Consider the following 19785-nt stretch of genomic DNA (forward strand, 5'->3'; position numbering starts at 1 on the left):
TCTCGCAAGATGAGATGTAGAAACTATCGGGTATTTATTGCTTCAGCACATCCCAGGTAGTCTTACCAGGGGGCTTTCAAATGGTCTTATGCAAACCTTTACATTTCCCAGGCTTCAACCACGACAATTTCCACAGTAAGTTTTCGTCATCCGGGCAACATTCTCAGGGGGTACGGCAGCTCCGACCGAAAACAAATGCCAAATGTCAGCAGCTGTCCATGGATAGCAATTTTCTGTATGAAAATCTGGTCAATCGCAGAAAAAAAATTAAAGGATTGCCAAGATCCAAACGTTAGAAAATTCTTTAGAAGATGAAGAATTTGATCTTATTTTTAGGTCACAATGCGGAGCAGAAGTAATTCGGGCGTCCGTTTGGACTTTTTTCATCGTTTACTGGAGAAAACCATTTTTATCAATCAGGTGAAAAGCTCTAACCGTTAAGGCCTTAATACATTAAATACATTACAAGTTAACATGTTCAGTCTAATGGGTTGGCCTAACGCTGGAGCATAATGGTGATAGCACTAGCGGTACCAATTTCACGAATCAAAAATAGACTTTACCCAGGCATGACCAAAAGACTACCGCGGCACGATAAAATTCGAAAATATCTCAACATTTCTGTGAATGTAGCTTGAGCTTAGCCATATAAATGTTTAACAGCCAGTTGGCCAAAACAACTGACTGATCATTGTACTGATACACCTAGGCCTAGTGATAGTAGATACAATCACAAAGTATCAGTATGAACTGCTTCTTAAGTCTACTAACTAGTTTTAAGCTAAGTTCTAGCCATGGTAACATGCTTCGTTAAATCGCTTCCCCCAAAGGACATCTACTTGTCACAGAAGTAGCATCCTTTTACTTAAATACTGTAGGCTATATGGTTGTGCCTGTCAGGTGAATGAATATGGTAACTAGTGTGCATCAGGCTGCCAGATGAATGTGCTATATCAGTACAGCCATGAATTGGTATGGTTTCAAATCCAGTTAGACAGTGCATGGTTTTAGAAAGTACAATTTGAGTGGATTGGGCACCCTTTATATATTTGCTTTAACATCATGAAACATGTAAGTCAGTTCTCTGACTGGGTTTGTAAAAGATGAAATGTGAGCAGAAGAAATATATTGTACTTCATTCCAATAACAATCTCTCTCTCTCTCTTCAGAATGCAGTGACTGGGCTATTTAGGTCCAGCAACAAAAGCAATGATGCCTGGGTGCGTGATAATGTCTATGCAATTATGGCTGTCTGGGGCCTCTCCATGGCGTACCGAAAACAAGCCGACTTGGATGAGGATAGAGCTAAAGCCTATGCCCTGGAACAAGTAAGTACTGTATGATATCACTACCAACCATCTGGACTAGATATTATCCAAATAGATCTGTGCAGCCATGTTCATGGTCCAAAGTCTCTAATGATTTGTGAATGTCCCATATGCAACGGTCATAATGAGGAGTAAAAAACAGTTCTGTAGCCTACTTTGTTTGCAGTTGATTCCATTTGCTGCCATTTGGTACTACTGTATACAGGTCTCCCCTTCCTTCCCTCCTTACCTTCCCCTCTCCACACCATCCACCCCTGCTGAAAAGGTCAATAAACCAATAATAAACTCCACTAAAATGAAAGGATAGCGGGAATGGGGTTGAAGATTAGAATTTTGAGAGATGTATTCAGGTTAAATTATGTGATTAAACGCTATAAGTACGCACTTTGATGCTTTTGGACTGTCTTTGCCCATTTTTTAGGATGTTGTTCGTTCAATGAGAGCTCTGCTGACCAGCATGATGAAGCAAGTAGAAAAGGTGGAGATGTTTAAACACAGCCAGTCACCAGAGGACAGCCTACATGCCAAGTACAGCTCACTGACAGGACACACCTGCGTGGGGGATCAGGAATGGGGACACCTACAGATTGATGCAACTTCACTGTTCCTCCTTATGCTCTCACAGATGACTGCATCAGGTAAGAGAATTTGTTTTAAGAGTCCAAGTGATGAGGTTTTAGGAGTGGGGGGGGAGGGGGGAGGGAATGGGGATCCTGACCAAAGATAGAAGGGGTGGTGGTGGGAGAAAATTGATGGGAGGGATGAAATGGGGGACAAGGCCAAGCTGAATACTGTTGTTACGATGACTTTATTGTTGATAAGAAAGCAGGGTGATTGACCAGTGTAATGTCTGTCTGTGAGTGAACAAAACTCTAGGATATAGAGGCACAACAGGTGCTGAAATTAGGAGGTCTCTCTCATTGCAACCATTGTATGGTGATTGTTTTGTTAGTGTTTATGTGCGAGCCTGATGTTATTAATATTACATGTTTGTACAAGCCTGGACCAGAGATGAATCACTTGGGTTTGAGTATTTGTTTTGAGTATTTGTTATTGTTTTAGTTGATTCTTACTGTTACACTTGATCCATCATATATCAGTTGAACTCCATAACATCAGACTCTAATCATCTTATTTGTTCGATGCAAAACATAACAGTGATAAGCCCAGCACTTATTATTATTTTGTTACTTTGGAGTGATATCTTGAGATTTTTAGTACAAAAGACAGACAAAGAAACACAATTTGATCAATTGGGAGAGGTTTTTAATAAGAACCATCACCTCCCTCTCCCATGCCCCTCGGGAAGAAAAGAAACTCTTTAGGTCTGTGCGTGAGAAAGGAGGATAACCAAAGTCTTGTTACATGTTACTAACTTTTACTGCAAGGAGTTGTTCAACATTTGAATCACATTGTTTTTAATTTTTTTCTTCTTCTATAGGTCTTCAAATTGTGTTCACTCTAGATGAAGTAGATTTTATTCAAAACCTTGTCTTTTACATCGAGAACGCGTATCGCATTCCGGTAAGTTCTTGAGATCTCTGACTCACCTTTCATTGTTTGTTAAATGCAAAGAATTTGTAAAATAGATTCCTTCAATGCAATTATGTATAGTAATTACTAAAAGGTAAGTGACTTTCAGTAAGATACCATATAACATGCAGCAGTTTTGCTCATTATTACAGGGTAAAAACATCTGAAGGGATAGATGATAGGAGATTTAAAAACTATATAGGAAAGGATATGTAAAAAGGATATATCAAAGGATATATAGAAGGATCTTTACACAGTATAACAACTGTTAGATCTATGTTAACTCATCCTTCTGTTTGCTTGTCTTGATGAATCAGCTCACTGTTGCTTCCAATTACAATTATCTATCTTTGCAGGATTATGGTATATGGGAAAGAGGTGACAAAACAAACCACGGTTTCCCTGAACTGAATGCCAGCTCAATAGGAATGGCTAAGGTAATCAAACCTACAGTATGAAATGTTTCCCCCGAAAGGAAAGGAGGGCGGTATTGAAGAACTTAGCATGCATAGACTCCGGATGTATGACCTGATTAATTCGCCTCGGCTTTGAGTACAACGTTCCTGTAAGCTGCTGTACTGGACGAATCTAACCGTAATAGTAATTGCAGACTTTGCGATGCATGTTATAGTCAGTGCAGACTTTGCCATCCGTGGTCCCACCTAACAATTTTTGTGAGGTCGTAAGAGTGACTCCCATAGTGTCCACTTTTGGGAAACCAAAAATGAAAATGTTTCTTATTTTTCTAACATAACAGCTCTGTGATTTCCCATTAAATCGTAATCAAATCACAATGGTCATAGACCATACATAGTTAATTTTAAACAATTTGTAATGTATCAAAACACTGTTCTGTCTTTTTAGTCTTAATGTTAAATACATTCTGTAAAATAGCTAGCAACGTTTTTAGTATTAGGCCTGCAATGCAACCAAACATGGTAACCCCTCTGTAACTGCATGAACTTTTAGGTGCAAAAAACTTCATGTTTAGTAGCATTTGAAAATCAATGCCCAGGAAATGCTGTCATACCGGACAGTTATTTTAATAGTTTACTTCAGATGTGCAATGTTTATCTCAAATTGATGAACGCAACTGTCGGCTAATTGTAGTTGTGGCGCCAATCATTGATGTACTATTCTCTCACCTGTTGCCGATGGCAACAACTACTGTACTTTGGCTCCTCAATCAAAGTGTAGTAGGACATTAAACCTGGCTCAAAAATTGACCAAAACTCTAGCGCTCTAAAGCAGTATGAGAATAAACTAAATAAAAACATTGAAAAGCACATACATGTCCTGTGTTTTGTCATTTCTGTAAGTTTGTTTTTAAATTTGCCTTGTTGTCCATTTGAAAGCTGCAAAAACATTCTAGGGCATATCGGTCCTAAAAATTCACAAAGTTTTACTGGTTAGTATGTTGATAGTTTTTTAACTGTTCCTGCTAGTAACTGTGATAATGTTATTTCGACAGGCTGCCATGGAAGCTGTTAATGAGTTGGATTTATTCTGTGCGAGGGGCGGAGCCTCATCTGTCATTCACGTCAAGTCCGATAAAGTTGCTCAGTGTCAGGCCATACTGCATTCTATGCTACCCAGAGAGTCAAATTCCAAGGTAAGAGCGACGAAAACAAAAACAGAAGTTTTTTTTTCTTCTCTCTTCAAACTTCACTGCTACTATAAATCATCTTCTGTAATTTTAGCTTGGTATGTATTAGACAAGCATTTGAGGGATTTCAGTAGGTGATCTTCTGCTTAGTGGCTTGCTTCTTCAAAGCAAGCAGGCACATAGGTTTTACACACTGAATGTATTATTAGGCCTTTGATTTTGCATATTATTCACCGACATTGTTTGACGATAGTTTGTGGTAGCCGAGACCTAAAGTTATTTGATCTTGACCAACCAAGATATTCTTTGACAATTCTATATGATTTTCACATGTAACATAATGGCTGCTTAGATTCAATCATATCATAAATTAAATAATTTGGAAATTAAAATTGATTTGCAGCATTTTCTTTGTTCCTTATTTTTCCATTTAAAAAAAAAAAGTCTTGGTTTAGCTAAGATAAAAATTCATTTTACCTTTCGTAAGTCAGTCCATGCTGCATTATGGAAATAAGTAACCAAGAATGCTTAGAAAGTGTCAATAGTACTATTATACCTAAATGCTCATCACAATACTTATTGTGATGATATTTCCAAAATTGTTAACCTCAAGTTTCAAGTGATGTTAAATGATACAGTAAATATTTGTGACTTGGTCTTTGTCATTCTACTTCTTCAGTGGGGGGAGGGGAAAGGGGCAGGGGGAGACTGCTAATCTCAAAATAGCATGCAACAATAACAGATTTTACTCTTTTTTTAAGTTCATGCAGCCTTATACCACATTACTATTAATAGAATTCTACTTTGTATCAATTGTGATGCAACCTTCTCTGAAATTGAACTTACTGTTGCAAACAAGCAAAAATAACATACTTGGCTTTTGTGCCACATTTACTTTGAGAGAGATGCTTAAGTGACTTGATATGTTTATTACTTTTAATAATGCCATTTTCATAAGATTATTCAAAAGTGTAATTAAGTTAGATTGTCTTTTATATTGTCTCAGGAAGTTGATGCTGGTTTACTCTCAGTCATTGGTTTCCCTGCTTTTGCGGTGGATGATGAGAGCATCTTGAATCACACCAAAGATGATATTATGTGCAAACTTCAAGGAAAATATGGCTGTAAGAGATTTCTCAGGGATGGATATAAGACGGTCAAAGAGGTAAAAACACAAACAGTTCTGAAGTTTTTTCCATTATTTACAGATGCGGTCAGTTTTCCTGAAACGACATACTTTTATGATACAGGAGAATACATCCGTTATTTAACCAAAGATTTATTGCAAGGTCAATTAACAAAGGTTATGTTGGCCCTCCCTGTAGAGAATGGTTACATTGTTAATGTCACTGCTGTGATGTTCATGTATGCATGCTTTGGGATAAATACACACGTCCTCCTTCCGCTCAAACCTTGTGCCTTTCGACATTTTTTGGTCTCCAGGATCAGCTCCCACATATGCTCTCTGTACATCCAAAGTCCTAACTTTATGCTCAATTATGAATCACCTTGATTTGAGCCTTGAAAAAATCTTTGATCACTCTCTTTCTCTCCCATCTCAACTTCTCCCCGAGCTCTATTTGCTACACATGGTTTTAACTGTTGAAATTTTATAAACCCAAGTAAAGTTCCAATATCAAAAGATGAAAGAAAATACATTGCAGGTAAATGTCTGTTTATGCGAACAACTGCTTAAAAAGTGGCCATTAGATCCTGGGTATCTTCAAATAGTTTCAATAAATTGTAACTATAAATAATATTTTGACTTTTCCACTTATTCAGGATCCAAACAGGATGTACTATGAGTCAGCCGAACTTAAGATTTTTGAAAACATCGAGTGCGAGTGGCCAGTCTTTTACATCTTCCTAATGCTAGATGGCATATTTAGCAACAATAAGGAACAGATCAGTGAGTACCATGATGCTATAGATGACTTGATGATATACTTGCCTGACGCCTCTAAGGTCATTCCGGAGTTATACTACGTTCCAGAGGAAAAGGTAAAAAACGAACCCTTTCTGTCACAAAGTTGATGTTTTAATATCCAAAAATGGTTGAGGTTATTTAAGTATCTCAGGGTGTCACTTGTAGTGTAATGTTTCCACTCATCAAGGAAGCTGTAACAACAACCAGTAAAGATAGGTTGTTGAATTTAATGCCATTGACAGATGATTTGTAGAGTTTGTCACTTTTAAAACAAACTGTAACTCTTATTCTAAACCTACCACACTTTAGTAGTGTAGAACTACTTAGCCTAGCCTATAAGAATCAGGACTAGTCTGGTCACTTGCATGACATCAAAATGGAGGACATCAAGCCATGGATGACATGCTCATGCACTGAGAGAGGAGCTGACAAACCTTTTTATTTTAGCACAAGTTCATTCCTTGATTCTATACTGGACTTTAGGTGGACTTAGAATACAAGACTCCCGGTAGTCAGGACAGAAAACCGGGTGGACAGGTGCCACATTTATGGAGTCAGTCCCTCTTCATCCTCGCAATGCTCATGAAAGAAAAATTCATCACGCCCGGAGAAGTGGATCCCTTGAACAGAAGGCAGTCTATTCGTCCGAAACCAGATTTGGTTGTTCAAGGTACCATAGTGTAAAATTTTGTTTGCATTTAATCATGGTTGGGGGGGGGGATGAGAATTCAAATTAAAAGTCATTGAAATGCTGTGGAAAATCCTTTGAGGGATTGCCAGGTAACTAGTACTGAAGGTTAATTATTACAAGACATGTATTGTCTCCTCTGCCATGAGAATAACTAAACAAGAATTGTAGTCTAAGTTAAAAAAAGCGATGTGGAACCTATTAATGAATTAATAAAGATAGCTTGCTCCAGATTCACTTTTAACCCCAAGAGATTCATTGCTGTAAAAAAATTAAGGGGTTTGAACCTCTTATACATGTGTCATGTTGTTAATTTTGCTCTCACATTTACCTTGGTCACTCTTTCTAGTTTTGTATAAATTATGATTTTGATCCCAGCAGAACTTTTTCTATCAGATTCTCTTTTCTAGCAGAATCTCTTTCAAGCCATCTCTGGTCTTTCTTGCTTTACGTCATTATTTTATGATGCGGTCTTTATTTCCCAGTTGCTGTGCTAGCAGAAGACACTCTTGTTCAGCAGATTCTCAAGTCACATGACATCGTTGTACAGACAGTCGCCGAGGCAGCTCCTATCTTCATCTATCCTGCGAGAGTACTTATCCATGTTTTTAAACACCTCGGTGAGTATAACATACTCTGTCTTATCCGCCAGCATTGTACATTCTCAGGAAGTTTTTAAGTTAATCCTGCATGATTCTGAAAGAAAACCGATCAATGTTACCGAAGGGAACCTCCGCTCCTACACAAAGAATGGTTAGAAGGTACTTTAGTAAACGTCTGTTGATTTTGATAGAAATGTACCCGTTTACTCTGTACCAAGTTTTCTGCCTTTCATTCCAGGTGAGAACAAGAAGATGGAATTAACTGGTAACGTTTGTGGTGAGACAGGAGTCCTCGGCACGAGTATGTTGTATACCTTGCATGGTAAAATATTAGCCTTTGTACCTCAGGTGAGTTTACTTCATGATTTCCCTGGCTGGTTTACAATTTCTTCTTGCTGTATCGTTGGTAAAAGGCTATTTAATGCTTCCTTTCTGGTGATTGAGCTGGGTGTGATGGGGAGGAGGGGGGGGGGTGTGGGAGGGGGTGGGAAGGAATGGTGCCATAAACTGAAGGGTACTCCTGCATTTTTGTGATCATTCCTCCCATTACATGTTTTATTATGTAAAATGTCCTTTTGATCAACCTTTAGATACCCTAGGGCCTATAATACGTTCATGCACCTCGCTATGATCCTGCTATGCATGTGAGGTTAATTATGCAGAGAATCACAAAACCATGCACATGGAATAAAAAAGAAAGACAATTATGTTCAATATTAGTACATAGCAATAAAGAAATCACTGGGCTGAAAAATGAGGAATTGTAATGATTACATGCAACAGGTAGCTCTAAGTAAATCTCTCAGTTTGTCACAGTGGATAAATGACTCCTTGGTTAGACTTCTGCGATTATGCAGATTTTTTGTAGAGGATAGTGAAATCTTTAGTTTCCTGTTTTTATTGTTTATTAGTTCCTTGACCATCATCAGTTCTATCTTGCCCTTGACAATGACCTTCTTGCCGACCTTACCAAAAATGATATTAGTTTCCTGAGGAACAACTGGAGGGAACTGGGGAGACCCACCGTCACCATCACCGTCACCCACGGAATGATAGGTAGGTAAAATCAGATGGCACCCACCAGCTTTGTCAAAGGCAGATTCTGTCCTCCAGCGTTTTGATGGTTATCGTTCTTGTCCTTCTTGCCATGAAACACTTTTGTTTGTTATAAACAGACTTACAAAGTACTTTATTACAGCCATTTATCAATATCAACATTTACTCCCCTCCTAATAATCACAAGTTAAATTGGTCATCATGAATCTCCACTTTCTTCCTCTGGCAACATGCTATAAAGCTTTATACCAAACCTGCTCCCCCAAATACTGTTTAAGTTATGCTTTAACAATACCTCCACAAGTGTCTGCCATTCTCTAAAACATAGCATTCAGGCAGCATACAATCCTTTTATGTTTAATAGCTATGTATCTTTGGTAGCCTATCGTTTGCAACTTAGTCTCAAACCCTACTAGTACAGGATTTTAGTTTGTTTGTATAATCGAATCAAGTATATATTTATAAGTCCAAATATTACAAACTATATTAACACGTTTTGTACTTGTGTATGTATGTATGTTTGTAGGGGAGATGGCATTTATGAGAAAGAAATAAAATTGATAGTTATAGAGCGAGAGGAAAGAGAATCGTATTATCCTAAATAAGTAAAACTCTTGTTTTTCTGCAGCGAATGAAAGCATCCAAGCATCAATTCTTTCAAACATACGCAAATTCCAAACCGGTTACATCAATGGTGTCCAGGTCCAGATGGGAAACCTTGGGAACCTCATTAGCACCTCTTGCATCAAGAGGTTGACTTTCCTGGAGTCAGAGCACCCCAGTGACGCCTCTCTTGGTAAGTTTGGGGTGTGTTCGTGGGGCAGGGGGGGGGGTTCACTCTTTATTACGGTGGTAAGTTGAGTTAACTCAATAATGTAACTAATATACACTTTCTCCTACTGAGACTCGTTTCATATTTGACATGAGTTTAGCGAAACTTCAAAAGAGTGATTTTGGAGTTGATATGAATGGGTTTATCAAAGAATATCTCACGATGGGAGTTGGACCAGCTTGTTTCTTTACTTGCTCCGTATTACATGTTTTTCTAATTTTAAACTATGTTGATGTGGTGCCTTCAATGTGTAAAGCAATGTGTGAGTATTGGTTCAAATGTAGTACTTCAATATAGCACATTTAGACAACTAGGGAAAACAGCTTATAGGGTTATATGAAATTATATGTTTGGTACAAAACTATACAGATTACACTGCCTTCTGTTGAAATTTCTTCGATTCTTTTAATTTACAGGCCACCTCTGCCCCCACCTCACACCCCCCCCCCCTCCAAAATGGACATTCTTTAGCATAAGCTCTAACAGGAGTTGCAGTAGAAACTTTTTCCTCACAGAAATTTAAATCTAGGGTTACAAAAACAAAGCAGAATGTTTTACAGGTCAGTGTAAAACCTGGTTTTGCAAACTCTTTAGATTATTTCATATAGCATAAAATCCTGTGCAACTTATCTGAGTTGCTACCCAGTCACGAAGCTGTAAAACTGCAAATATTGAGTTCAGAGTGTGTAGCATTTCCATTGTTTTATGATGAAAATATTATTCCCTTTGTTGTAAACAAATTAAATGTTGCAAAGAGAAAAAGTTAATGTGAAGCATAACATGTACTGACAGTGTTCTATTGTGTGATTGTATTACAGTAAGTCTGGTATTTATTACATTTTTTGGTATTTGTTGCATTGTTCTTTCTTCAAGGAGGGAGAGAGCAGTTAGTTAAACGTTAATCTAACGTGAACCTAAAAAAAAGATGCTTTTGGAACATTTTTTTTGTTTCCATGTTGTAAAGAAAATGTGTATGCAGGAAAAAATAACCTTAAAAATGAAAGATGTCGAAGGGGTAAGATTCTCTTTTGTTAGCAAATCGTTTTTTATAAAGAAAGAAAGTGCATGAAGAAGAAAAGGGGCAAGATTTTCTTTTTGTTAACATAACAAATGATAATTTCCTTGCTTTTGAAAATTAGCACGCATGGGAAATTACTTTAATTTGAAAGAAACGTATCAAATGGGTTAATTTCTTTTCGTGCTTCACTTATTAAGTGTTTTCTTATTTTTTTCTCTTATAACAAGAAATGCATAAAGTGGGAAAATTACAAGAATGAAAACTGAAACATATCAGAGGCATTAGATTCCCTTGTGATATTTGCTGAAGAAATGTTTTCAAAATATTTATTGCTTTCTTTATAAGAGAAGAAAATATTGGCATGCTGGTGAAAAGTACATTTATCAATGAGTTTAGATTCTCTAATTTTTTAAGCTTATTTAAGAACCAGTTTGGTTACTTATGCTTTTATAAAAAATAAAAAAAACATAAAAAAAGGGCATACACAAGAAAATTACATGGAGGGAAACAGGGGTAATGCTTTTCTTCATTGTAGCCAAATTCAGTATTTAACTGTGGTAATAAAAATTAAAAATGGCTGACAGTCAAAGTGTTACTAATATATCATGGGGAATGCATATATATGAAGAAGATATTTGCAGGGTTTGTTTAAATAGTTCACTCTAACAGTTCTTGCATTTATTGGCCGCGGTATTGAAAATGCCAAACAGGTGTAACGGAAAATGTTGAGTGGTTGTTCTCTTTTTTCTCACAGCACGAGCTTTAGCAAAACATTGCATTCACTCTAGTTATGATCCTGTATGGCAAGGTAAGGTTAAGCCTTCCCATCATGCCACTGGTCACTTTTGAATGGTTTCACAAGAATGTCATTGTTTTGTTTGGTTTCCCACGAAATTAACCCCATTTTTTCCCGCTTGCAATATCAAAGTCTTCATTGACTTTGGTTACCCTACCCCGATCAACCATCACTTTCCTCTTGTATGCAACTGTTGTTTATTACAAATTTGGCAAATTTTTCTAGTTTTTACCACAGGAATCTGGAAATTGCAGTTGTGTGATACATAGAATCTTATTGTTGATGATTTTTTCAATGTCAAAGATCGAAAATATTGGAATTACAGACCTAAGATAGATGGACCTGTTGAATTTATAAAAATACTTTAGAAAACATCTCCCCTTATTATGATTTAACAAAACATTGCATTTATTCTAGCTATGATTCTGTATGGTAAGGTATGGTTAAGCCTTCCCATCATGCCACTGGTCACTTTTGAATGTTTTTGTTGTTTTGTTTTTGGTTCCTACTAAATTTAGCCCATTTTTCCCGCTTGCAATATCAAAGTCTTCATTGAACTTGGTTACCCTACCCTGATCAATCATCACTTTCCTCTTGTGTGCTACATTTCAAAATTTATTTACTCAACTGAAGACATGTTTACAACCATGAAAGAAGATAAACTTCTCCGCCTGCTATTTTCAGAAGTCACTGTCTTTGAAAAGTAATGCGATATGTCGTGCCGTACCTATAGTAGCATGCTATAGCAAGTTAGAGCTTCCTTGTTAGGTTGCTAGGCAACAGCAAAGATGTAAAAAGTGCATCACATGTAGCTTTCCATACATCTGCTGAGAGGTTTCCAATGAAAGTTTTTTCTCTTTCGATCAAACTTTCGGGCAAAACCTGCCTGTGTTTACTTTCATTCTTTGACGCTACAAAAAAAAAAAAGGAAGCCTGCAAAATTTATGTCTGCAAAAGTAGCAAACTACTTTTGTTCAAAATTCATCAGATTCCTTTTCCCGCAGCAGTCTTTTTTAATCCTACGACCTAAATGATATAGAGGACTTGTCAAATAGATGATTACATCAGAGTTGAAAACATTCAAACATCTGTATTTTTGAGGCATAATGGGTATGCTGGTATACTGACCCCATATTGCAGACTATAACTATTATGATTATTTTATGTTTTTTTTTATGTTGAGGTTTTCCTAATAAGGTCAATATAATATATTCTTGCTGGTGCTTCTAACATTTTCATAATAATTTCTATTTTTCGATCTCCGTTTTTGGTTCAACTTTTCATCTATTAATTAAGGATTTGCATATATTTTGTCTGTGATGCATGGTAATATAATGGCATAGATAATATAGAAATTAATGCACATGCTTTGTAGATAGACATTATCACATTCACTATTGCATTGGTTGCGGTGTCAAAGGTCATGACAGGACATGTGACACTAAACAGCCGTGGGATTTCTGTGGTGATATTCAGTGCAGGCTATATTGAATGCCAGAAAATTGCTTTAAAATATGAGTTGCGAGTAATTGTTTTCATATATATGACATGATTTAAGGGATATTTCCACTTGGTTTTAGTTGGTTGCTTTAACAAAATTGCTGGAACTATTCTGCACCTGTTTGTTCCAAACCACATCCACTTGTACCTCAAAGATATTTTTTTGTTGTCCAACTTGGGTGATACTCTGTGAATGCAGATCTGGCAACAGTAGTGTTAGTGATGCTGCCATGGCAACTATGCTGGAAGTGGTTTTGTTTTCCTTCACATTATTTAAATCATTTATTCAAAAATAAAATACAATTCATACAGGCATGTTATATTGTGATGAAATTCTAAATGAAGAGAAACTTGAATGCTAAGCAAACAACATTCCATATGCAATCACCAATTCGAGTACTTGAAAAAAAAGCAACAACAACAGCATTGAAATAGGAAAATAAAACTTTTGAAGAAGTTGTGTAATGACTGACATCACAGGCAACCATACTCCGATCCCCTTCCTTGAGTAAAGGATAGAATACTTAGACTTTTCCCCGTTTCATTCAAACAACTATTATATAAAGTTAGGAACATGGTATTGAGATGGAGGGGGGAGGGGGGGAGGGGGTGGGAAGGGGTAGTCAATTGATGTTGTAGAATGTGGTTCTTTTCCATGTCAGTGTCACATTGATCATCAGTCAACACAGATTAGCCCTTTAAAGCAAAGATTGCGTTTCGTTACTAGAATTACATGAATCATACAGTATTGCACATACAATCAGATCACACACTATGGCCCACTGAAGTATGTGATTTGCTCAGTTTTCAAAGATGAAAGATTAAATAAAGATGTATTTCTTGATATACCTGGGAGAATAGATGTAAAACTTTCTAATTGGAATCGAGATGACAATAATATCTTTAGGGCAGCGTTTTATATGTAAATCAGGCAAAGTCTAGATATTACTGCAGGAATTTGGAAACTGCCTTTGTGTGTTACATAGAATCTTATTGTTGATGATATTTTCGATGCCAGAGATCTAAATATACAGTAGGAATTACAGAGCCAAGATTGTTATAACTTGGAGGTTAAGAGCTGGCATCTTTATTGACATATAAAGCTCTTTTCATTTCAACACATGTCTTTAGATTTATTCATGAGTTGGTTGGCTGGTATCGTTTCTTCCTTTAAGTTGTACTGTATTTCCCAGTACAGGGTTTTGTTCCTATTATTAGCAACCAATATATATATATCACAATAATATATCACAAAATTTCATTTTTGCTATTGGTAATTTTTGCTATTGGTATTATTGAACACATTGTGATGACATTGGTGTATATTGCACACTCATTCATTGTAACATCCTCAACGTCCTGGGAAACCCCCCCCCCACCTCAATAAAAAAGAAACAGTTAGTACTATGTAAAATAATCACATTCTAGCAAGTGGACAGGAGAGAGTTTTGGCAAAAGTATATTATTATGTCTTGCTTTGTATAATTTTAATCTCAGATATATATTAGGCCACAGATAACTGTCTTGTAAGATCTTTATATCCCTTCACCTTCCACACACCACCACCCCCCAATCCCTACCCCTGCACATCATGCAGTGTAATGGTAAGGTTGTATCAATGTGTAAAGTGAATGAAGTAAGGCAGACCTTTCCTAGGTATAATATCTGCCATAATATTGTTGCATTTATCAGATATAAAATGTGGATTTGTCTTGCGATATAACTGACCAGAACCCCGCACCTGATTAATGTTTTCCTCTTGTACCTTTTTCCGATATCAGTGGATATGTCTAAAATAACGCATGATAAGTATCTTTGAGAATAAAACATTACCCATGCACACAGCACGGTAGTTTGATACTGAACTTGATATAGACAACAATGTCAGTCTATTTTGGGGTTCGGTGTCTGGTAGGAAGTGTTTTGTGGCGATTCAGGATCCAAACAGGTTGAATACTCTCAGATAAACATAGCTACAGATAGCTGCAGATAAACATAGCTACTGGCTACAGATAGCTACAGTAAACATAGCTATGTATAGCTACAGATAACTATAGATAAACATAGCTACTGGCTACAGAGCAACAGATAAACATAGCTACTGGCTAAATAGCTATGTCAGATAGCTACAGATAAACATAGCTACTGGTGACAACAGCTGCCACAGTACTGAAAGCTGCTACTGCAAAGACTCTGAAGTAGTCTTGTCTTGTGAGTTTAAAAAGCATCTGTTAAGACCATAGAAGGAAGCGGTACATATACAAGATGTGCTTTGACTCAATTTAATTCCTTCTACCTCTCATATCACAAATTTTTCTTCTCTGATATCTGTCCAAGTTGTAGGTCAAAGAAAGAGTGTGTTTGAAGCTGATTGAAGTGTTTGAATATGAAGACAAACTACATCAACCAGGGGAAAAGTTTGCTGTAGTAAGAGAACAGAAAGACAGTAGCACCCCCACTCCCCCCCCCCACCCCAAAAAAGGGGTAGAAAACAAATAATAGGGTCAAGAGATAGGTATCTGTTGAGGTGATTTCACGAGAGATGAAGTGACTGGGAGGAATATTAACTGGCATGTGTACACATCATTGGTAGTATAGATAAATATCTTGAAAGCTTCTTTAAAGCTGCATTCTCAGATTTTTCCTTTGTCTTAACAGGTGCACGCATCATTAAAATAAATACCTTGAAAGCTCCTTTAAAGCAGCGGTATGATATACCAAAAATATCTAAAACAAAATACACTGAAGCAGCATTCACAATTTCCTGCATTGTTTTTCATAGGCTTAATATGCACAACGTTAACAGTATTTAAATATTGTAAGACTATGTTTTGTCATCTGATTGCTAGCGCCTAGCAAATCCCTAGTGTTTTTACAAAGTCCTTTTAAAGGAGCAGTGTAAGTTTCTACGATAATGAAGAGTTCTTCTTTTGCATTGAGATTTAATATTCTAAAAGCGTCTTTAAAGTTAGCACATTTGCTGACAGTACTTATATCATACACAAAAATATTGAAAGACTGCTACAGTATCATAGTCTTGTGGTGTTTGTACAAAATCAATCAAATTGACAGCACCATATTCCGATATATTCACTAAGTCAGTAATAAAAAGGAACAAATCCCACATGAGACGTTACTGTACGTTCTTCTACTATGTGCTTCGATGTCACAGGTTGGGCAAGAATTAAAACAAAAAATCAGTGAAAATTGCTCAGTTTATGGCAAATAACCTCCTCTGAGGTAAATCAAAAGATATCTAAAACTTTTATGTCATTCATATAAATTTGGGAAGCAAAACATGATTTCTTCTTCTTTGATGTGGTCGTATCAATCCTTCTCTTCTCTGCAGCCCTTGTGTTAGGTCAAACTTCAGACCATGACCTCCATCCCGGCGTCTCTCAGCCGTCTCTCCCGCCGGTGGTCACCTTGGACAGCTCTGATGATGGAGCATCCACCCCTCAGAGCACATCCAGCATGGAGGGCAGCCGTAAGGTGCATGGCATCATTTCGAGAACACGATCCATCGACATGGATGTTGGCGTCGGAACTCAAGCAAGTAAGTCTCAGATGGCGTGCATGTCGTTGATTTAGATATTATACCCATGTCAAAACTAGACATCCTCTGGAATCCCATGAAAAGTTTGTTTTTAGAGATTACAGTATATATTATATTGTATCAATTAATCAATTTATCCCTATAATTAAATTTTTTTAAGTTATGTTAATAATTTCTACTGGTTTTGTATAAAATTCAGTTTTGTTCTTTCTTCTTTTCATTCTTTGATGTATTCTTGTGATTTTGCCTTCTGCTTCATTTTTTTTTCTCTTTCTTCTTACTTGTGTAAAATATTGCAATCCTTTTTATTTGTCAACTAATGAAAACAATTTGTGAACGTATTCTAGGTATGCTTCTTTGAAATTATGTAGCTATTGAATAAGCTTGAGTATATAGCAGAATCTTGCCATGGAAAAACAAAATGTTACTTGCAGTATTTGTATGTTATTATATATCAATGTAAAAACAGTATGTTCCGATTTGTTTATGGTGTTGACTTTCCCAACTGTTTGTAGTTTTGGTGTTGGGTATATCAAGGAAGTATTTATTTAGGAAACTTATCCTTAAACTAGGTTACCCATTTATGTAGGGCAACATGTTGTATATTATATCACAATAAATTACCACAACATTGCAGTACAGTACCTAGCATTACTTGACAAGTTTCTCTTCAAATAACCAAAGAAGAGCAGAAACTTTTTGAAAATTTGGGCACAACTTTCATTGTGAATAAATACTCAATGAGAATCATCATGATCGATTGGAATAATCCATAATATTGGAATGTTTGATTGTTATTATCTTCTTCAATGGGGACACAAACCCAACCACCCATCATCATCCTAGGTTTATATGACAGAAATCTTTGTAATGAACAATTTCCCAAAACAGCTTAGAAAAAATTTCTTTTTTCCGTTTGAGAGATGTACTAGTTATAAGTCGTGCCATGGCAGCTGTCATTTTGTAACTCTGTGATGTCATAGTGAATTTAGGATCTGAAACCTGTAATTTTTTGTTTCATTATTTCATTTATTTCATTTGATAGTTTCAATGTAGAAGGTCGACAGTGTTGACAATGAATTCAATGCCGTCATAAGGTCCTGTTAAGAGGTTCAATATTTTATATTCACTATTTGGAAAATCCATCTTCATGAATACAGAAAACAAACATTTTAGTAAATAAAGATTAAAGAAAATCTAAAACAAATTGAAGCACATGTGGCTTGATGATGTCATATTTTTAGACTTGATCAAGTCTTCAGCCATTTTGTGTTCAAGGAAACTTAAATCTGACATATCTCTCAAATAGAGTGACATGTTTCTTGGACGATTGGCAAAGGTGGTCGTGACATTTATCACTATCACGCAGACCAAATAATGACTATTGTGTTAACATTTCCATTAAAATCCATCGTGGTGTGCTTTATAAGCAGAGGAGTTTGATCTTTATTAGTGTAATCAATTTCTTTTCGACTTATATTTATGTTGAACAACACTCGATGAAGTGGCCGAACATGACAAGATATTTTTGGCAAATAATTAGTTCTTGATTTGACACTTGATTCTTTTAATCAGTGAAATTGATATTACAAAATGTAGTTATTTCTCTGACCGTCGCCCCCAGTTTCCGTAAAAAAAAGAAAGAAGCATTTTTGATGGAAGCATAGATGAGTGTGGCTTTCGTATTTTGGAAGAAAACATTGTTTATCTGTCATTCATTGATCGTGTGATTAATCTCTCAGGGAGGCGCTCGTCGGTCATGGCACCCCCTCCGGTGTTACGGCGCAAAATAAATCGTCAAAGACGAATCAGTAGGGACATTTTCCAGGAGGAAGTCACAGGTACCAGTGTTTGAGATAAGCAGAGCTCTCAGGGGTAACACTGGGTTGATATGAAAAAGATTCCTTCCTCATCCTTTACCCTTTCTTTTCTTCCTCCTCTTTCCCTGTTTTCTCTTGCCTCCATCCCTCTTTCCTCCCTCCCCTCTCCTTCCCTCTCTTCCCTTATCACTGACTCCTTCCCTCTCTTCCCTTATCCTACACGACTTCCCTCCCTTTCCCCTAACCCCTTCATTCTTTCCTCCTTTATCTTTCTCCCTCCTCTCTATCTTCTCTCCTGCCTCTAATCTCTCTCTTGTCTCCATCTTCTCTCCCTGCCTTTATCTTCTCTCCCTGCCTTCATCTTCTCTCCTGTGTCCTGCCTCTATCTTTTAACCTGCCTCCATCTTCTCTCCCAGCCTCCATCTTCTCTCCTGCCTTCATCTTCTCTCCTGTGTCCTGCCTCTATCCTTTAACCTGCATCCATCTTCTTTCCCAGCCTCCGTCTTCTCTCCCTGCCTTCATCTTCTCTCCTGTGTCCTGCCTCTATCCTTTAACCTGCATCCATCTTCTCTTACTGCCTCCCTCTTCTCTCCCTGCCTCCATCTTCTTTCCTGTGTCCTGCCTCTATCCTTTAACCTGCATCCATCTTCTCTTACTGCCTCCATCTTTTATCCCTGCCTTCATCTTCTCTCATGTGTCCTCCCTCTATCCTTTAACCTGCATCCATCTTCTCTTACTGCCTCCCTCTTTTCTCCCTGCCTTCATCTTCTCATCCTCTCTCCTCCTTCTCTCCTATCAAACTAGACTAAATATTCTCCCAATCATGCATTACCCTAGATCATGAACACAAAATTGTCAAAATAGTTAATGTAGATGCTGATGATTTACAACATGAAGTCATGTTATGCCATGTAGAAAAAAGAATATGTGTAAAAACAAACTTTTGCCAAAATCTTAATTCAAGTAGGACAATATGTTTACAATGTTTACTAAATCCTTAGCAAAGTTCTATACACATTCTGATATGCTTTTTCGGTTGTCAGTTGGTTTATTATCAATCAAAAGAAAGTAAAATTTAAATGTCAGCAAATGAAGTCACTTGGAATGTCATTGGCATCTTGTAAACTCCACCTTTAATCATATATAAATACTACTGTAGCTATTACCAAGAATGCTGTACATAGCAAACTCCTCTTATTCCTATCTGGTCTCCATATCTACTCAGATTCATAACTTTGAGAGCTCTCTTATTCTTCTGATTGCTGTCTTGTTTACATCCTAGCTGGAAGCTTGAAACTTAATCTTACCTTCAAAACTAAGCTCTGTTTTATACAGTGGCTGCTGCCAATGTTTTTATTACTGAGAAATGCTTTATTTTGCAGAATTTTAAAGTTTTGCAAGACTTTAAAACTCATCAATTCTGAATGACTGTCTGCATTAGACTATTTTAATAGACTGTTATTAAATCTGAAGTGAAGTTCTTCACTTATGTTATTAAAATGAGGATGTTTCCCTCTTTTCTT

General features: G+C 36.9%; 1 protein-coding gene across 9 annotated transcripts in view; it reads left to right on the forward strand.

Annotated features, from left to right (window-relative positions):
- Nucleotides 1-251: 251 nt before the first annotated feature.
- Nucleotides 252-19785, forward strand: part of LOC139979511 (probable phosphorylase b kinase regulatory subunit alpha) — a 50893-nt gene continuing 31359 nt past the window's right edge. For 4 of the 9 annotated variants that reach the window (XM_071990389.1, XM_071990392.1, XM_071990390.1 and 1 more), the window contains exons 1-15: nt 252-420; nt 1170-1328; nt 1750-1966; nt 2770-2852; nt 3218-3298; nt 4333-4473; nt 5474-5632; nt 6250-6468; nt 6878-7064; nt 7568-7702; nt 7923-8032; nt 8596-8740; nt 9369-9536; nt 11345-11398; nt 16236-16442. In XM_071990389.1, coding sequence (XP_071846490.1) covers nt 343-420; nt 1170-1328; nt 1750-1966; nt 2770-2852; nt 3218-3298; nt 4333-4473; nt 5474-5632; nt 6250-6468; nt 6878-7064; nt 7568-7702; nt 7923-8032; nt 8596-8740; nt 9369-9536; nt 11345-11398; nt 16236-16442 — 2143 coding nt within the window. In that variant the 5' untranslated portion in view covers nt 252-342. Of the gene's footprint in view, nt 421-1169; nt 1329-1749; nt 1967-2769; nt 2853-3217; nt 3299-4332; nt 4474-5473; nt 5633-6249; nt 6469-6877; nt 7065-7567; nt 7703-7922; nt 8033-8595; nt 8741-9368; nt 9537-10536; nt 10588-11344; nt 11399-16235; nt 16443-18184; nt 18284-19785 lie in introns of all 9 variants that reach the window. The other 5 variants (XR_011797184.1, XM_071990385.1, XM_071990391.1 and 2 more) reach the window with 3 other exon arrangements.

Source organism: Apostichopus japonicus, chromosome 14 (genome assembly GCF_037975245.1).
Source record: "Apostichopus japonicus isolate 1M-3 chromosome 14, ASM3797524v1, whole genome shotgun sequence".
NCBI lineage: Eukaryota > Metazoa > Echinodermata > Holothuroidea > Aspidochirotida > Stichopodidae > Apostichopus > Apostichopus japonicus.